This window comes from Mustela putorius, unplaced genomic scaffold (genome assembly GCF_011764305.1).
Source record: "Mustela putorius furo isolate JIRA1106 unplaced genomic scaffold, ASM1176430v1.1 tig00003853_pilon_pilon_pilon, whole genome shotgun sequence".
NCBI lineage: Eukaryota > Metazoa > Chordata > Mammalia > Carnivora > Mustelidae > Mustela > Mustela putorius.
Window position 1 is genome coordinate 85,573,322 of NW_025422005.1, and position 20,966 is coordinate 85,594,287.

The 20,966-nt window shown below is 39.6% G+C and overlaps 1 protein-coding gene across 2 annotated transcripts; it reads right to left on the reverse strand.

The window, feature by feature from the left end:
* Positions 1-777: 777 nt before the first annotated feature.
* On the reverse strand, positions 778-20,384 carry EXTL2 (exostosin like glycosyltransferase 2). Of its 2 annotated transcripts, XM_004775174.3 has the most exons (5): positions 20,005-20,384; positions 17,686-17,764; positions 5,891-6,318; positions 5,174-5,244; positions 778-2,823 (listed from the first exon to the last, which is right to left on the reverse strand). In XM_004775174.3, exons 2-5 carry the CDS (start codon positions 17,688-17,690, stop codon positions 2,335-2,337), a joined length of 993 nt encoding a protein of 330 aa, XP_004775231.1. In that variant the 5' UTR covers positions 17,691-17,764; positions 20,005-20,384; the 3' UTR covers positions 778-2,334. The 2 variants fall into 2 exon arrangements, with proteins under 2 accessions (XP_004775231.1, XP_012902636.1); XM_013047182.2 differs by lacking the exon at positions 17,686-17,764.
* Positions 20,385-20,966: the final 582 nt, after the last annotated feature.

The window sequence follows — 20,966 nt, forward strand, 5'->3', positions numbered from 1 at the left end:
GGTTTTAAGAATAAGAAGAGGGGCATTTGAAATAAAGAAAATGACCTGAAAATTGCCGTGGTTCTCTGCCCATTGTTATACAGGAATAATTTCTTGAATATCTCACCTGGTGGGCCTAGGGGCTTTCTAATACCTAGGTGCTGAGTTGTAGAATTGACTGCACTTATTAGCAAAACTTACCCCAAAGGCCTTAATTTATTGGCCATTAAAATGGGCAAGGCATTGTGCTACGTTGAAATAAGTTATTCCCTTTACTTCTTAAAGCAAACCCCTACATAGAGAGGACTCGCATTTTTTTGCAGATGAGGAAACCAATACTCCAAGAAGTTAAGTAAATGTGAGATCTAGGAAGGATTTGAGTCCAGATACTCCCCTGGCACACCTAGCCTCTAAGCTACATTGCTTTCCTTGTGCAGTTTCATACCTGAGCATCATCTCTTCTCCCAATCACTTGGAGCAAGAATAAGAGGCATGCAGAGGAAGATTTTCAGTAGAATCAAAGCCACAATGCAAAGTCCTCTATATCATAGAGTGAACTTCAATTTGTGATCATATTTGCTCTATGTCTGAAAACATGATATGATTAACTTTCGTGGTGCTTAAGACAAGTTTGAGAATACAAAATGGGAAATAAAATCCAGGAATATTTTCCCACTGGAGAATTTCCCCCTGGGGAATGTAGCCAATGCCTCTGCTTTACCCCGAGCAATAGATTATTTAAAAATTTTTAAAAATACGGACAACAAAAATGTGAGTCTGCTTAATTAAGAGAACATCTGCATGGTAGAAGTTTATTTTATTTATCTCCCAGGTGAATTCCAAGAGGCAAAAAATCACTACCAAGGTTGGCCAAAGCAGATAGTGAACATTATAGGTTTTTAGTGAGGTTCTGGGTTCTACTGGCTTTATCTGACTGCATTAAGACACATACACATGCCAACGTAAAGAAACAACATATACTACACTAACTGCACAGAGACCTCGAGACCTCATTGTTGGAACATTAACCATGATTATTATAATATTTTCACAGCTTTGCAAATGTGATAATACAATGACATTATAGGAGGACGAGAGGGAACAGGAAGAGGAGAAAGTAGAAGATGGGCTTAATTAAGTATTCCTTGCTACTGGTGTGAACAAGGACGAAACGCAGACACCATGTGCAACACAGATACTAATTCACAGAGTGAGCGAGTTAATTTACCGACACAGACTCCCTGTAAAATTCCTCTGTTACGATTCAGTTATTTCTTTCCTGTATGTAATCAAAATATCATCATGATGAATGCCTTGAGTCTTTTTGGGGGGGAAAAAAAAGCAGCAGTAGCTCTGAATACGAGAGATTACCTTTGTGTATAATACACATAACTCTTTAGTATCCATGAGGTAACCTATGCCTAACAATAAAGATCTTTTGATACTATGGATTGTAACTTTCGTCAGTTCCTAATAACCGTTCTTTTGGAAGATTTTAAGTTTCTTAAACAACACACAGTTTTTGTGAAATATAAGAATTAACGTACACTCTCATGGTCAGATTCAGGGACACAATGCACTACCTGAATCTGGAAACACATTTGCTCCTTGCTGCATAGAAGTTGCACATAAGAAACACAGGCTGCATTTTTTTGTGATCCATGCGGTAAATATTCACAAAAATCAAGCAAACAGCTAGACATCCTTCAGCTACTAAAATGAACTCTCCCAGTCACAATGGACTTATCAACGAAATCAAAGCCCTGATGGTTGCATCAAAACCATGCTGGCAGAGTTAGTGCTGAAAAGGGCTGCTTGCGAAGACCACAATGAAAGCACTGGGATTCATGGGTTTTCCACTTGTTTTTCTAAGAGATGGAGACTATTCTACCTTCACATGGCTTTTCTCTACACTGATGCATTTCAGGCTTCAAATGAAAACAATCATCCTTCAGGGGAAAGTGGAGAAATGCTTTTCTGGAGTTTCTGATCCTGGAGACAACTTGCTATGGGTCCTTAAGGCAAATGCCAGGAGTCAAAGAAATTGGAGAACAGTCTCAGAATGTAAACAATAAAATTGCTGACCAAGGAGTTCTATCCGGGGATGAAAATTCCTTGCAAAAAGATCTATCTTGAGAGTACCAGCTTCTTGGTTTTTGAAGTTCCTGGGAATTTTATGTCCTAGAAGCACGGTACATTTTTTTCCTTTGCAGAGACTTTCTGTAGTGGATAAAATTTCATGATGTTGCTTAAAACAAAACAAAACAAAACAACACCCCCCCCAACAAAACAAAACACCAATCCAGCAAAGAGAAGCTACTCAAATACTAAGCAGTTTGGAGGTTTGTTTAAGTTTCATATTTTACTTTTGTGGTTGGCATAGGGAAAACCAAACTGAGAAATCATGATGTTGGAGTATTTTAAGGGCATGCTGTCGTAGATACTAACAAGCTTATTTATACAGTAAGACCGCTGCAGAAAGTGCTCAGCTCGATGCCACATTCCAGGATAGCCACCGTTAGACTCTTTTTCTAAATTGCCCATGTTTACAGGTTTCACAAATACCCCTGAAGTCTTCCCGGTGTTCTTGGCAATGATAAAATTCATGGCAATATCATCACAGTTCTGGATTTCATCTATCAAGGCATGGACAGCAGCCGGTTGCCTCTGAAACAGGTCAAGGTATTTGCTATTGAAGAAGGAGGCTCCAATCAGCACCATAGAGTACTGGTCGCCATTTCCAAACCCTGGTGTTTGCAGTTCAAACCCTCCATAACTGTAGACACCTGATGATGTAGATACATGCTTTCTAGGAACAAATCCTACAATTTGATCAGGAAATTGCTGAAAAGGTGGAAAAAGAACAATTAAGGGTGGCATTTCTTGAGAGCAGACATGGTGAGAAAGGCAATGATTTATTACAGAGATAATTAAACTGACATACCAACTTTATTTTATTCTTGACTTCTACATCTCAATTTCATATAACTCTGGGGACTTCATAAACCTATGCCCTGATACATTTGCAGGTCAAAATTCCATCGCAACCCAAATTGCTAACAAAATTTCTAACCTTACAAATGTTCTCTAAATTCAAACGTTCTCTGACATTAATAAAATCTAGTCACCAAAGAGTCTGGTTCTTCTAAATTTGCTTCAAAAGAAGCTGACTGTATGAATGCTATTTAATATGGGAGATAAGAAGATAAATTATTTTGAAAAGCTGTTTCAATCTCTTAGGAGCATATAAAATTGTGACTCTACGGGTAGGGTTCTACTGTTTTTCCATGTTGATTTCAATATTCCTGAAAGTCACTGTTGATCTTAAACAACGTTATATTTTTCTCTCTTCTCAGCTTGGGTGTTTCCTTTTTAAAGATACCAGTAAAATATATATATATATATATACATATATATATATATATAATGACACATCAGAATCTTTGAAGAAAGGATAGTAGCAAAACCATAAAATTAAGATGAGAGTAACTAAAACTGAAACAAAACCCAGTAAACAAGAGAAAACCAGTGAATCACAGAAAAGAAGAATTTATAGAGTTAATTTAGTTCAATCTCATAAGTAATTTGTGTTTCACTCATTTCCTGAACAGACATTAAACTAGGGACACACACACACACACCAGGCTGGGTTAAATCCCTTTCCAAACAAGTCATCATCTGGGGAGGGTATGATCCAGCTGTGTGGATAAGGAATTCCATAGTGTGAGATGGTTGTATGCACAGTTGGGTGAGCCTGTTGGAAGCACTGAGGACAGGGTGACAGCTGTGTTGCTGGGAGGCAAAGGGAATGGGCAGGGAGTCAAGGATAAAGTGTGGGGGGCTTCAGAGAGGAAGTGCCATTGACATCATCTAGGAGGGTGAATCTGGTTCCACAGGTCCAAAGGAGGAAAAGTCATAGCACGATTCAGTGGTAACCAGTGAGCACAAAGCCACGCTAGATGTCCACTCCAGCCTTGCCTGCCTCTATTCCCTGAATCACTCCACTATGTCACGTACTGATGGGACTGAACTTTAGGAATCAGGTTACCTTGGGCAATGGATTGAAACTGTTCTTGTTTATTCTTCTATGAACCCCAAAATCATATTTATCCATATTACTTGGATTTTCTAATGAAACACAGTTCTTTTATTCCCCCACCCTGCCCATCCCTGACATTTAAGGTAAATTGATTTTTTTTTACCTGAAATAGAAATTTCACAGCTGGAATGTTATGTTAGAATTTTTTTGCTTAAGAAGCTTTATTTACAGGGCTGGAAATACTGCTGTTGGGGGAAAAAAAGGTTTTGATCTTGGCATAAAGTCAGAAACTGAAGTTTTGAGAGTGCTGATATCTGCTGAGTACCATGACCACTTACCATTAATATCTAACGTTCTTATATAGCATGTAACTAATTAAGGAGGGTTACTGTAGCGCAAATTAGACCATTTATTGGGTAGCACAGTGTTTAATTCTTTGACATATCTTCAGAAAACTGGTGTTCAGTCCTGGTTTCTGCAACTTGTAAAAGCCAACTACTATTAGACATAACAGTAGTTCGCTTTGAAGTAGTTTGGCACCTTGAAAACATACACATACTCAGTAGCAAAGAATTGTGTTCACAGAATAGTGAACAATTTATGCCTGTTTATCCTAGCTAGGATTTAGGGGGAAAAAACAAAATAAATAAATAAATAAATAAATAAAACTACCACCACAATGATGCATGTGGAATTATTACTATCACTAATTCCTAAAAAGTTGTCCCAGCAATAGGATTAAATTTTGTGGGTGTAATAAACGCTTTCATTTAAAGGAAGTTATATATAATATTAATACTTCTGTATAGAAATATACTTCTCATTTGAGACACAGATCTGTGGCCTTAAAGAAAAATATCTCTAGACTCTAGTCTTTGCTATACCAGATCATTTCCTCATTGTTCTCTGGAAGGTAGTTCTAGCTCTTCTCCCCCATATCAAATATAAATCGAATATAGATAAAAGATACCACAACTTGCAGGCTGGCTTAAATGAACACGAGACATGTTGATTACCATGCAACAAATGTATCTGTCTCTAAGATAAATCCTGTCTACACTGATTGAGATGACTCCCACAATAAACCACGCTGCCCGACTAAACCCTAGAGAAAACTTTATACTGATGAAGTCATAAAGGACAGAGCAACATTACCTGCCAAACTGAGAAAGCAAAGACAAGGTCTTGGGCACTAATTAGCGTGTCATCGTCTACCATTAACACCGCTGCAACAAAAGGAAAAAAAATTTATACACAACAGTTTGGAACTGAAAACAAAACTAGTAATGAACAACGGTGCCTAGATAGATTTATTCAAATGAATAATTTCCTGAACAAAATTGGTAAACAAGAAATGTATTTCTGGAGAGATTTGTCTAGCAGAAAAAGTGCTTATTTGAATTGTAATTGATATTAATAATTGTCTGAGGAGAAAACTATCATGCAACTCTCATCCATTACCCTAGAAACAAATGAACCTATAAACAAATAAAACTGAGCATCTTTTAAGCAAATTACCATGCTTCTGAAACTGCTCTAGATGGAAGGAAAAGGGAGGTAGCAAAAATAATACATGAAGTGTAAGCTGAATGGCATTTTACTACTTTCTGTGAAACAGTAATAATGTAATTAGATCTCATTCACATTAACCTCTTTGTCACCATTGCAAGACGTCTGTGATTTCTTCCCTATGAAACTGCTGCTTGGCACCTTGAAAACTGTCCCTTAAGTTTTCCAGAGTGCTTTCTTTTGATTTCCTCTCCCTGCTTTCTCCACATGGTCAGGACAAGCAGAAGGCCAGAAAGCCACACATCTGCCCCCCTGCTCTGGGGAGCACAGCCCAGGCTGGCTAGGACCCCAGCAGCAACTCACCAGTGGTCTCCAGTTCAGGAAAGACTTGGAGTCGATTTCTCATCCTGTTTGTTGTCTGCAGTTTGAAGATCACAGGGACAGGGTGAGGCCCTAGAGAGTTCCATAACTCATCTGGTCCCTTCTCCCCAACGTTGTTCCATACCACGATCACTTTATGCAGATATGGCACGGCCTGATAGTGATTTAAGAGTCTCAGCAAGAGATCTGTTCTGTTGTACGTCTGCATTATTAGAGTAAAGGAATCCGGGGCAGACTTGCCCTGGGATTTTATTTCCCTGCGCAACGTGAGCATCTTGTCTTCCTTGATATTTGGAAGTAAACTGGTCAAAGCCCCGGCTACAAGCAGCAGCACGAGGATGACGACCAAAGAGAAGCGAAGCACGCGAATGCCCATCACTCGCCCGGGAAGTTTGCAGATGTGGCAACACCTGGAATAGAAACCGCAATAAAATGCAGTATTAGTGCTCTCCCTAGTTACCACGTTTTTGGTTTTGCTTTTTCAAGGAGCATGGAGGTAAATCTTATTTGAGTTGATTTGAATTCAGTTCTCCCTGCCTCTTTGGTAGGGCGACTAGGCCTAAGGGAAAAATGAAAAGTGGCCGTGACTAGACCTGCCCTTCTGGGCCTGCTTGCTTTCGCGGTTGTGGACTGAAGCTCATCTACACACAAGCCAGAAGAATTGGCCGTGTATTTCTAAAATCTGCCCTCATTTTCGCATGAAGAATTTGGACTGAGGACAATCTTTTTAAATTGGGTTACCTTTCTCTTAGTACTGCACTAATCCTTTAAACTGCTTTACTATCAGTGATGTAAGAATGGTGTCTATTTAAAGTGTACAACCTGATGTTCTGATACACATCTACAGCAGGACTTTGAACAGCACAGGTTTGAACTGCATGGGCCCACTTAATATGTGGATTTTTTTCAGTAAATCAAGCCCAGGACCATCAGTGAATTTTTCTCTTATGATTTTCTTAACAACATTTCCACTTTTCTGACTTACTTTATTGTAAGAATATAGTATATAATACACATAGAAAATAAGTGTTCATCAACTATGTTATAGGTAAGGGTTCTGGTCAATGGTAGGCTATTAGTTGTTAAGTTTTGGGAGAGTCACAAGTTGTATGTGGATTTTCGACTGTGTGGGGCATTGGCCTCACATTGTTCAAAGGTCAGTTACACTCTAATGTGCAAAATTTAAAAGTACTTTTTGGTAGCAAACTTCTTCCCAAATGAAATCATAGGCAGAAGCCAAATGATAATAATGGTAGCAGCACCAGCAACAAACAATTATAGTGGGTTTACTACTTATCAGGCCGTCTACTATATGCTTCACATATCATGGTATGTACTTATTCACTCAGTAAAAGAAACAAATAGTTATGAGTGCTTACGGTACCAGGCACTGTTCTAGGATCTGTGAATTGAGCAATGAATAAGTTAAAGTCTCTGCTATTAGACCCAGAGGAAATAGTAGAGAGAGGCAGATGAAAAGTAAGCTCAAAGATAAGTTAGTGTAGTGGTAACAAAGAGAATACATCAGAGTAAGGGCCAGATGACCAGGGATCTTGTCAGCCAAATAGGGAGTATCGATTTTATTCTAATTGAGATGGGAAGCCATTAGAAGGTTTTGATCAGGGCAGGAACAGGATCTAGTTTATCTTTTACTACAGCCTGGATACTTGGGTTAACTATCTTATGAAGCCACTAAGAAATGGATCTGAACTCTATACCCAAGAAAATCTGCTGCCAGGGCCAGGCTGTTCCTCATTATGGGCTAAGGAATGTACTGCTTGATATAAATTCAGGCTGAATGGATGGAGGACTCTGGAGCTTCCGAATCACCCTCTCTCACAGTCCAGGAGGCTCAGAAGGTACTGTAAGCAGCTACATACTCTCCTATTCCTCACTATACCTAAAGGATCCACCTGCAAAGGTCACAGAACAGTAGGTGAACATCTGATGAACGTTGTCTGGACATTCACTGGTCACACGTTCCTGGCTGATCAGACCTCTCAGTCACGTATGTAAGAAAAGACAGAATCGACTAGGCGGTTTTACAGAGACCCAGAAGCTCTGATTCCCTAGCCTCCAACACAGTTTACTATCATCCCTGCTGCCTTCTTCTGAGCACTATCAACTTCCACTGTTACTCGGGTTTACTGCTATCATTACTATTCTGCTAGTTCTGCTTCTGATTTGACTTTACTTGCTCCTCCACAGGCCTCCATAAGCCTTCTAGGTGAGTCCTTATTGTGTATTTTGGCAGCTGAGCCTTCTTACACATCTCAGCATATATATCCTAGAGCTATTCAACTGTTCTGTTCAAGTACAAAAGCCAGAAATGAGGAGCAAGAATATTCAAAGATACCCATAAAAAGACAGAAAACAAAAATCATTTAGAAAAACCTTTAAGGGCACCTGGGTGGCTCAGTGGGTTAAAGCCTCTACCTCTTAAAAATAAACAAACAAACAAACAAACAAAAACCTCTAAGAAAAAAATAGATCTTAGAAGTGGAAAGAATGAAATACTATTCTTGATGACTTTAATGGATCCATCATTTACACTCTCTTATTTTTTTTAAAGATTTTATTTATTTATTTGACAGAAAGAGATCACAAGTAGGCAGAGAGGCAGGCAGAGAGAGAGGAAGGGAAGCAGGCTCCCCACTGAGCAGAGAGCCCAATGCCGGGCTCTATCCCAGGATCCTGGGATCATGAACTGAGCCGAAGGCAGAGGCTTTAACCCACTGAGTCACCCAGGCACCCTTCTCTTATTATTTTTAATACAATTTCTCTTCTTAGGGGGGCCTGGGTTAAGCAATTTAAGTCAGTTAAGCAACTGCCTTAGGCTCAGATCAGGATCCCAGGGTCCTGGGATCAAGCCCCCCATTGGGCTCCCTACTCAGTAGGGTATCTGCCTCTTCCTCTGCCTCTTCCCCAGCTTGTGCTCTCTCTCAAATAAATAAATTCTAAAAATCTTTAAAAATTTTCTCTTCTTAGATGATATAATAAAAGAATACTCTCATTTATTCCACAATGTAGACAAATGTGATAAAGCTGGAGGAAACTACTTACTGCTCCCTCCCAGCAGCGGTATGCCAATGGCACCAAGCCACCCTCTCTGTTTTGCATACCACTGCCTCTGTACAGTTTAGTTTTGGTTGTTGCCGTCTCCTTAGAAAAGGTCGTTGTGTGTGGATGCCTATGCTCTTGACTCCACATTCTGTCATTTAACTGGGCGCGTGCAGCCAGACCGCCGTACCGCAGCCAATCCTAAAACTGTAATCTAAATCTTCCCATCTCCAGATTAGATTCCCAGTGAAATCTCACTTTAATTTCCAAATGATGTTCAGCCAGCCTTTTGTTTTTCATGGAGGAGATTTAGCCGTGGTGGAATTCAAGTGACAATCCCACTCCCGTGATCATGTTTCATGTGGTAAGGAGTGTTTTGCAATTGTAGAAATGGTTTCTCCATATACAGTTCAGCAAGGACATAGAGAGACCATATGGACCATGCCTTTAACATCTCCATTTGAAGTGTATGAGAATGGGGAATGGAGAATTATGACAGGGCTAGGGGCATTGGCTCCAAGATTGGAGAGTGCATTGAGGCCTGTGCAAGCAAAGAAAAGCTTATGTATAAGATCAAGGGGATGGTCATTGTCATTCAGCAGCTCTCACTTGGCAATAGTCCAGATTTGGAAAGCAATGTTACCTTGTAGTAACCTTTTCAGAGTTTTCAAAGAATATTCTCCCCTGGACTTTCTCTGCGGCATGTTCTGTTAAGAAAAGCAATTTTATGTTTCTCCTTTTATCATGGCCTCACTCAAGATATGAATAAAATGAATTATATTTGAAGTAACCTCAGCTTATTATGATTATTTTTCAAGGACAGTAATTTAATGCTGTAGAATACTATGTTTTTCATTGCATATACCCTCTTACTAAAACAACACATACTGTTAATCTAATCAACCAAGGAAAACCCATTATGAATTAATAATCTTGGTTCAAAGGCCTTGAAAATTCTTCTAATATATTGAATCAAAAGCAGGTCTCATAAAACACATTTTTCAGTTCTGCATAAAAATGGCTAGCTATAAACACTCAGAGGAAAGAATCACCCAAAAATTGCATTAAAATATGCCCTGATTAAGATCTTTGTGTTCATTTTCTATAGCCGAGTAGGAATAGCCTATTGCAAAACTTACACCAAGGTGTTTCTAGTTTCTAAAGCAGATATGGGTAACTATCTGGCAACATTAGTGTAGAAAAAGTAATGAAATTAATTACTATAGTCTACTATAAATATAATTATGTAATTATATTTATATATAATTATGTAATTATATACCCTACTATAGCTATTGTTGAAGACACACACGAGTATTTTACTTTAACCTATACTTTTAAGTAGGATTTAGCCCCATGACCATCATAGAAATTTCCTCCTTCAGATAACTCCTAATCCCTGTTTTACCTGTATCAAAAAATGTGTTGGGAGATGTGAATAATTTATCTTTAGAAACACAGCATAAATATTTCTTATGGTATTTACTAAATAATGCAACCCAATACAATCATGTAAATTTTTAGTCTGTACAGAAAAGCAAGAAGAACAAGAATTTCAGAGACTGCAGGGCAAGCAGCAAGTCTATACTTTGAGAACAGGTGAAGTTTGGAACTCCACGGTAAGCCCTCTAGAAACAGTTTCAGATCAGTCTGGAGAATAACGATGACTCCACTGGCTATCTGGATTTCAGGTTCTAGCTTTCTTCTATTCTTTTTCCAGAGAAAGAACTTACCACCAAATTCACAGCTTTGAGCTTTGAACAGGAGATACAAGAAAGAACACATCTAGGATAGTCTACATCTTACATGGAAAGAACCAGAAGTAAATGGAGGCTCCTCCCAGTTCTTTTGCCCTCAACTCCTATGCCCTCTTCTTAAGACTTTTATTCTTTTTTTTTTTTTTGAGATTTTATTTATTTATTCACGAGAGACAGAGAGAGAGAGGGAGAAGCAGGCTCTCCACTGAGCAGGAAGCCCGATGCGGGACTCAAACCAGGACCCTGGGATCATGACCTCAGCAGAAGGCAGATGCTTAACCATCTGAGCCACCCAGGCATCCTTGGTTTGTTTGTTTGTTTGTTTTTAATGTCTGTATATATTTACTGACACCCTGTCTCATTCTAAAAAGGATCTGACAGCTTAACTAATCCTTCTCTGCCTTTCTCCAATCCATGACTACCATAGATTAAATGTGACTTTAATAAATACAGTAAATGGCAGCAAAACAAAACAAAATGTCTTCCTTCCTCTTCTCCTGATCATCTGAATCAAAGACCTCCCCAATGATATTTTTTGCATATACGTTAACTTACTAGTTCTTCATAGGTAGAGAGCATATCCTTTTAGTTATTTTCATATTGTTATTCTAGAATCTTCTACACCAGGAGTTTTCAATGGGGGGATGACTCTATCCTCTGGGTGACACATAGCAAAGACTGGAGCCAATTTCGATTGTCAGGACTGAAGTAGAGATGCTATTGAGTGGGCAGACATCAGAGTAGCTGCTAAAATCCTGCAATGGACAGGACACCCCTCCAAAGGGAAGAATTATCCAGCTTCACATGCTAGTAATGTTGAGGTTGAAAACCCTGCTCTACAACTACTTTACATAACACGATGTACCTGAACATGATCAGGGAAGGACTGCTAGCCAGGTGGCCTCTGAACACCTTACCACCCTGGTTCTACTCAAACAATAAGGGGTAAAGCCACTGATCCAAAACTGCCCCAGTATTTATACACTTTACTGTACAAACATATAAGCCAAAAGACAGCTCAGAGCTCTAAGTCACTTCCTTACTTCAGAAAGAACTCAAGGTCCAGGCATGAGAAACTAGCCTTGGCTCACACACCCAGCACACCAGCAGCAGACCCAGCACACCAGCAGCAGACCCAGCACAAGAATCCAGATCTCCTGATGGCATCGTCCAGAACTCTTCCCCCTGTGTTATGGTAAATTCTGCAATGGTGTAGCAAAGTATCACCACACAAGACTGTCACTATCTGTACAATAATATAAATATTTATGCTTGGTATGCTGGAGTGTTTTTTACAACTCTGTTAAGATTTATTTAATATACCCTAAATCTCACACACTTAAAGTACAGTTGACTCTTGAATAACACAGGTATTAGGGACACCAACTACTCTACTCGGCACAATCAAAACCCACATATAACTTTTAACTCCCCCAAGACTTAACTACTAGTAGCCTACTGTTGACCAGAAGCCTTAGTGTAACACAAAAATTGGATTAACACAGTTTGTATGTTATGCGTATTATAGACTGCATACTTACAATAAAGTAAGCAAGAGAAAAGGCAATGTTATTAAGAAAATCATAAGGAAAATAAAGTCCATTTATAGCACTGTACTGTATTTATTAAAAAATACCTGCACATAAGGGACATGCACAGTTCAAACCCATGTTGTTTGAGGGTCAACTAAACACTTCGATGGCTTTCACTGTATTCACGGGATTGTGCAACCAGCACCACACTCTAATTTTAACACATTTTCTACATCCCCAAGAGAAGCCTCAGACCCATTCATTAGCAGTCATTCCCCCCCACACCCTGTTCTCATCTCCCCCAACCTCGCCCTTCCCCACCACCAGGCAATTGCTAGTCTACTTCCTGTCTCCATAGATTTGCCTATTCTGAACATTGCATATAAATGGAATCAGATGTGTGGTTGTTGTGACCAGCTTTCTTCCCTTAGCAGAATGTCTTCAAGGTTCATCCATGTCCTCATATATATATGAAAGTACCTCGCTCATGTTTTTTTATTGCCACGTAGCATTCCATTCCCACATAGATAGAACACATTTTGTTTATCTATCAGTAGCTGGACATTTGGGTTGTTTCCCCATTTTGCTATTATGAGTAATGCTGCTTATGAACATTCATGGACAAGTTTTTTATGTGACCATGTTTTCATTTCTCTTAGGTATGTACTTGGGAGTGGAACTGTGGGGTCACCATGTCAGAAATTTTTTAACATCTGAGAGTTGAATAGCTTTTGGAAGAGCATTATTTGAGATGCTAAAAAAAATGTCTTAAATGTGGGTATAAAAGTAAGAAAGTAAATAATGCATAGTCTATAAAGTGACAGTTGCAATTCTCTAATGGGTGTCTCTAAATGGACCAAGCAATCTGAATTTTCAAAGACCCACTAGTCACTTATTTACTTACATCATCTATCCAAACTCCCTAGAAGGAAAGCTTTTGAATGAATAATCCTTTCCTCGGGGTTAGTACCTTCAGACTGAAAAAGCAACAATTATCCATACTGAAGCTGAAAACAAATATGCCAGAGCATAGTATGAACAAAGATTAGTTATGTCCTCTGACTCATAAAAGCAGAAAAGCAGCTAGCAGTCTGACGTCGTACATTGAGAAGCTGTCATTTTCATTTTGATGCCACAGATGGCAGAGGAACGATAACTATTCTGCCATTTCACTACTAGATTTGTCTCATGTCGTACAGATTGTTTTCTCCTCTGGTTCCTCCTGCAAAATATGTACTTGTTGAAAAACTGATGATTATAGAATAGAGATGCTCAGAAAAGGGCCTTCAGCTGCCAAGACGTAAAATCATCTCCGCAGTGGAATGCAGAGGCCAATTCAGAACCTGGGCTTTCCTTCTGTGAACGTGCACGAGTTGTAAGAGACAGCTATGCAACTAATGAGCAGTTTCTGACCAGGTTTATGGCATGCAGATGACACATACCACTCAATCCACAGCAAAGGGACACATGGTGCCAAATTCCAGGACTTGGCTCTTAACGATACCAACAGCCAGTGTGCCAGCCTAGGACTCCCATGTGCTGGTACATGTTATTTTCCCCACCTACAAAGCCCTTTCCTGTCCCCACCTGACGAACTCACACTCCCAGGTCCCTCCCAAGTCTCTTTCAAACATCCTCTCCCCTGCAAACACTGCTCACGCTCTCCATCCTCAGTGCTCCTGGGATCTCAGAACATGGTGCCACTAGGCTTTGTTCCCAGGTATCACAACCATTGACTATGCCCCTTTTTGAATCTGACTGTATCTGGAAGGCAGTTTCCATTAGTCTTTGTCATCCAGGACAGCACCAGGCCCATTTTTTGAGTGAGTGCTGTCAACTCTGTGGTTAAATGGGGTGAGGGACTCTGTTTAAACCATCTTCAACTCCACAATGGATAAGAAATGCTTGAAACTAACAGAAAAGACTTAAATTAAATGTGAATGAAGGCCCAGTTAAGACTAGGTAGTAACCAAGAAACCAACATCTATGCAAAAGACCTGAGTTATCCCCCATTTGGTGACTAGCCAGCCAGTCAGAAATGTGGTCTCAAGCACGAGCCATGTTTCTACTTTCAGTTTTGTGGCCAAGCTACTTGATAAATAAAAACCTCCCAGAACTCTCATTTTTTTTTAATCTTTTCAAAGATATTCTGCATTAAAATACCTTTGCACGTCCTTATTTTTATGGAAGCTCTTGGGAGAATGAGCTGATTTGCCTTGGGGGAAAATCATCACTTCCTAGATAATATTGTCCTTGTGAATTTCCCCAAACTTCAAGGAGCTAACAAAAATTAGAAGCTAGATGACTTAATCTGGCAGGCAGCATACAGGATTTAAACCAACAGAAAATAAAATATAACCTAGTTGAGAAATTTTAGATTGGGTCCAGACACTGACCAAAAAAACTCCTTAGACTTCAAGACAATTGGCAGAGAAAGAAAACTGAGAACACTGCTGCCAAATGTCATTCACTATTGCCCATAGTAAGCCTCTTCCATTAAAATTTCAAGCCACATACACTAAGAATTTACTTCCCGGCAAAACACAGAATGCCAGAAATAGCACATGAAAGGTCACTTTTCTTTACAAGTCTTTGCCAGGTGCTATCCAGCATTCTGAGAAGAGCTTTGCCTTTAGTATTTTCTACATATTCAAGAAATTCATTCTTTTCACTGTTATTTTAGAAGTGCCATGCCACTTTTCTCATCCTTTACCAACTGCTATCTTCTGCTTCCTAAATGATTTTTCCCTCACTCTTCCTCCTGGGGAACCCATCTGTTCTTACAAGGCTCTTCCTAACTCCCATCACTTTCTTCACAGGTCTAAACACATCAAAATAAGTTAACTGATTTTGTGTTACCAATAAATATTCTTTATTATTCGTATTTAGGAATAGGAAATTATTTAGGATAGGAAAACCAAGAGTAGGGACAGACTTACAGTAATAAATAATAATAGTGTCCATACTGTGGGATTCAACTTGTGATTTTGCTGTACTTAGGATCGATTGTATAGTGTTCAGAATGGATCATTTAGGTGACCACAATCTGGACCAAATGAGTCATGGATTGGCTGTTCGGATCAATACAATTCGTCTTTTCTGGTCACAGTAAAACTGGCTACATATATAAGATCACTGACAGCCAGTTTAAAGCCTGTCCTTTAGAAGGCTTAGTTCTGGCCCTCACTGCATTTTGAAATTGTAGTTCTGCAACAGTATTGCTAAAGCAGATGGATAAAGAGCTACATGTACTGCAATATCGCATTTGACTAGATAGATGCTGTGACAGGTCATTTCTCACTTCAGGCTGTAAGGAAAGAATTTCCGTACTGGGTACACGAAAGATCACGTTCTCCTGTTGGCAGCCAGGCAGAGTGAGCCATTCCTTTATAGGTAAATCAAGTCTGAATGAACACCAAGGGTAGCATTTAAAGCAGGGATAGCGGACAGTAAGTACCTGTGTTTCCACTTCTCTCTTCATTCCCACCCCTTGATTCATAGCAAAAGCTGCCCACAGTCCTGGCTTTTTTTTTTTTTTTTTTTTTTTTAAGCTCCTAAGCCTGTAAAAAGCATCAGATTCCTTTTCTATACTTTCTCAGACAGCTACTACCTATTAACTGGATTTGCTTCATTATCACTGATTTAAGAGGAAATAACACATAAGTATTATAAGGAACTTTTTTTTTTTAAGTACCTCCTCCTTTAATCCAGCCATTTGTTACTGAGAGAGACAGCAAGGTCCTCTCTACCCTCAAAGCGCCCAGCTTATGTTACATAAAACTATGCAAGATGAGAGTTCATTTTAGCCTTGGATCTTTCTCCTGGAATGGCCAATTAATTGCAGCTATGATGAAGATAATGGTGACGATGATGTTTGGAGAGGACCAATTCCAGGGACATGTATTAGGGCAGGAGTAGGAAAGGCCTTATTTCTAAGAGGAACATCCATGACTTGTAAGGATCCAAGGAGTCAATGCATCCTTAGAAGAAAGCCTAGAAATAGAAAAGCATTTTTAGCTCAGTACAGTGCCATGCAAAATTAGTTCCAGAAATGGGTCAAAAGAAACCAAGTACATCTGCAAATATATTACTTTTACCATTCTAGCATAATAGAGTTTTTCATCTGAACTTCTGTTTCAGTCACAGGAAAACGGAGAGAAGGCAAGATTGTTAGGCAATGGATCTCTGGAATATTCTATGGAAACTTCTCTTTTAGAAAACAGTGGTGTTCAGCAATAAACTCACATTCCAAAATTGCTAAGAGAAACAGATTTCATACGTATGAGTTATAATTTATAAATAGTTTCAGATATCATACCTACATCAAAGCAATCCTGGCTCATACAAGCTTTCTAACTATTAGAGGAAGGTCCGAATCCCCATGGCAAATATCCACCAGTCAACAAACATTTAGAGGTACTTACCCCGTGCCCAGCACTGTCAGGCACTAGGGATGGTGACGCAAAGAGAACCCAGTTCCTGCCCTCACAGAGCTTAGCAATAGTAATGAAAACTGTCAGACCTCTGCCACCTGTGTGTTATATAATATCTCAAATCATTAAGGTTTCAAATCTTAAGAGACAAGGAAATTAAAATATATCCACCCCATTTTAGAGATGGGATGGCGGAGATTGAGACTATGAAGTGATTCTCCCTGAGCCACAGAAAGAGTGGTTGGTCACACCAAACTCCACACTTTTGCCACTTTGTATTTTCAGTGTCTTGTGTAGTCTCTTATCTTCACCTTTGTTCTAGTCTACAAGAATATTTCAACTTTATGGGTATTGGCTTTATTCCATACGCTGAACTATTTCAATGGGTAAGACTAAAGGAGGCCTTAAAGAGTTTTCTAACAGACCCTGGCTCAAGTTTTCCAAGGACACAAGAGTATCTCTAGAGGAAATAATTTTTCTTAGAGAAAAATATTGGTAGTACACTCATGTGCACAGCAGCATTGTTCGCAAGAGCCAAAACATGGAAGCAATCCAATATCCATTAACAGAAGAATGGCTAAGCAAAGTGTGGTATATAAGTACAATGAAATAGTCTTTAGCCTTTAAAAGGAAGAAAATTCTACCACATGCTATACCATGGATGAACCTCGAGGCTATTATGCTAAGTGAAATAAACCAGTCACAAAAAGACAAACTGATATGAGGCATCTAGAGATTCACAAGAGACAAAAAGTAGAATGGTGGTTGCCAGGGGCTGGGGGGAGGGGGAAATGGTGAGTTGGTTGATGAGTGTAGCATTTCCGTTCTGCCAAATGAAAAAGTTCTGGAGAATGGCTGCTCAGCAATGTAAATATTCTGAATACTCTGAAACTACACACTTAAAAATGGTTAAGATAGCAAATACTATGTTATGTGTATTTTACCCCAATTTTTAAAAAACAAACAAACAAACAAAATCCCATACTGGTACTTACCTCATTATGATAAAGTTTTAACTTTTTAAAAAATTTTCTTAATGGCTTCTGTAATTGATAGGAACAGGATCTCTTGGTGCTATTAGGGGAAATCAAAGATTTTTCTGTGATGTTTTTGTCAACCATCAGGAAATTTTTAAAAATGCTTTCAATGCCATGGCCTATACGCTTCAGATTATTTTTAGAAATTAAAATGAGTTACTCTGTGTTCTAAAAATTACAGTTAGGCAGTGAGATAGGTAAAGTCTTCCTGTGAGCCTGGAGCTAACCTTGCTATGTTTTGTGTTCACCTCTGGGAAGTATACAGAAGCAGAATAAACTCATATCATCCCACCTGTCTGATGTGTTTTTACATTTGAAAACTATATGCCATATATATGTACCATGGAGGAAAACCTTGGAATGCATTAGCAATTTACCCTGACACTCGATTTCTAGATTTTTAAGAATCTGTAGTTTTATCCACCATCACAGCTTCTTTATTCAGTCAAGGTTCACAGGGCATTCAATTTGAAGCATCCAAAAAATCATGGGGTCTAAAATAGGGCTGCAGTTAAATACCAGGGTTGATTACTAAGGAATGACAGATGGCATCCTTCCTATTCCTTACTGATGACTGCCTGAAAGGAGCTGGAACCCTAACTGGAGATAAGCGTCTGCCCCTTCATCCGCTCTGCATTCATTTCTCACAGTCCTCAATCACATGTTTTAGAAGCTGGGTTTTTTTCCATCGTATAGTCTGCCTAGTTAATGTAATGCAGTTAACTAGTAGAAAATGATCTAAGCAAATATTTCAAAGTTCAGGGTAGAAATCCATTTATTAATTTTAAAATGTTTATTACAATATCTATTTTTATGACCTAAGAAACCCCTTTTAATCTTTTAAGACAAGAAAGAATTAAGAATTATGATTGGAATCTTTCAAAATCCTGCATCTGTGATGACCATCTGAATTGAGCTGAAGAATCCTTTTCGATTTTCCAAAATAATGTTCTTTCATGAAACAAGTTATCTGAAGGGGCAACAAGATGGCTGGGACAAAAGGCTTGGTATATTATCAAGACTCACTGAGTGACAGTTCTCTCCCTGTGATACACCAAGGGCTTACCTAGTGCACATCTGAAACATCACACAATTCTAAAATCCTAGACTGATTTGCCTGTCACCCCGTCTCCTCACATCAGCTGCTTCTTCCCATAAAATTCTTCCAGGGAAAGAATTTGGACTTAACTGGCTTTATAATTATTTTCCTCCTCCCACCCTGTACCAGCACAGAGCATAGCAGATAGTAGAAACTCATTAAATGACTCCTGAATGAAACAAACTAACTTTAACTTTGATATGACAATATATATATTGGTCAACATATATGGACGAAATATTTCAGAATGAAAAAAGAAGTGAAATGCAAACATTTCCCACTTGTAGAACTTTTCCTCACTAACTAGTGTTCAATTTGTTTCCAAAAAAATGCCTTTAGTATCAAAGTCACTAATTATGTCATCTAAGACTGAAAGATGTGAAGTGCCATCATCACTTTTTGAAAGGAGAAGACCCTCACGGGAATATCTATATCTCTGAGGGTGGGGTGTGGGGCAATTTGGGAGTCCCAGGAAACCAATATAACTGAAATTAAACTTCAATTTCTCCAACTTATTTCAAAAGTATTTGAAAGGAGTAATGGGGTAATGCAGATTTCTCCATAAACCAGCTGAGCAATTTCTCATTCATAGCAATATGGAATAAAATGCAGAATTCATTTTCAGAGGTGGAATGCAAAAATACAGGCTCAAACTGCAGCTGACCTTGATGAATTAAGAAAATACGGAAAATCAGTTACTGAAATTTGGCTATTTCTCTAGATCTCCCACCCCTCCCCAGTTACATCATATTGAAATAAAGCTGTTTTGGAGAAAAACCCAATTACCATGGAAATATTTATCTTTAACCTAGTTTGCACCTACTTAATATTTCCCCAGCAGTGCAGGAGAGTAAAATTCAAAGTCTATGGCTCATATAAAAGCCTCCTAAAAAAAAAATAAGTAAATTCTACTAATTGAAAATAGTTCTATGTTTAAAATAATAAAACCTAGGCCAAGAAAGGCAAAAATACTCTTCACAGAACTTAATTTCTGGAATCTAGCTGTTTTACACAGCAGTTTTCGTTAACATGAACACTGAAAAAAATTACATTTTCCCAAAAATAAAGACAACGAATCACTACCCCATTCACACAAAGTTCCAAGAACGAGAGTAAAACATGTATAGATCCTCACTGCAAAACATTTTTTAACACGAGGGCATTTGCTATATCCCTACCTCGAGTGCAGAAGATTGCAGCGGGGCCAGCCGATTTATTTGCTTGCAGCCTGGTGCTCATAGAACGGAAGGGGCGTCTCGCTCGCTCATTTTCTGTTTGTTTGTTTTTGTTGTTGTTGTTTGTTTGTTTTCTAAACCCAGCCGCGTGCAAACCGCCCTGCCTCACGCGCTGAGCGGTTAACCTGAAAAACACACCGCCCGCAAAGTGAGCGCCTGAAGCAGGGGACAGTCCCCCGGTGGCCGCCCCTCCCTCCCGGTGACGCTACACTTCCTGTTAGACTAAAAGGCAGTTCCCAAGAAGCTCGGTTTTGTAGTTTCCAGCCCACTTCCAAAAAAGCCAGTCCTCCTTCTCCCCCATTTCTTCCCCAAGGTAACAACTTTTAATCATTCACGTGACGGGCCACCTGACCTAATCCCAACAATTTTCCGGAAAGGCGCCCGCAGGAACGTTCCAACGACTGTGGGTTCCCGGGACAAGCCCGAGAGCTCGCCTCTCTGCGCCCCGCGCATCCTCGCGCCCCACCGGCGGGTCTGCTCCCTCAGCACCTCCCTCAAAGGCGCAGGGAGGGTCTGACAAGAATTACAGCCGCGGCTGCGGCCCCCGGGATGACCTGGAAGTGAAGGGGACCTGCACGAACTCGAGAGTTTTGAGGGGCTCGCGGATTGAGACTGTCCGGGAGGCGATGCCTTACCCAAACCTCAATTCCAACGCGGTCTCTCTGAGGGGTTTCCTTTAAAGGGCTTCTCCTGGATTCATTTAACATTGTTTCGGAAGGCATGTATTGATTGCCTCACACTTGGCCGTAAGGGAAGGCCAGGCTCTGTTTTCGGGGGACTGGCGTACCAGGACTTGGGTGCACCCCGAGTTCCCCCGGCAAAACCATCACTTGCGCTTCCTGCAGACTGGCGGCTGCAGTACAGGTTGCCGCCTGGGTTCTAAAGCATTGCCATCTCGGACCCCG

Coding starts and splice junctions, on each gene's coding strand:
- EXTL2 (XM_004775174.3), bottom strand. Junction 5,245..5,890: donor TCCTGAACTGGAGACCACTG/GTGAGTTGCTGC, acceptor CTTTTGTTGCAG/CGGTGTTAATGGTAGACGAT. Junction 2,824..5,173: donor TTGCTTTCTCAGTTTGGCAG/GTAATGTTGCTC, acceptor CCACCTTTTCAG/CAATTTCCTGATCAAATTGT.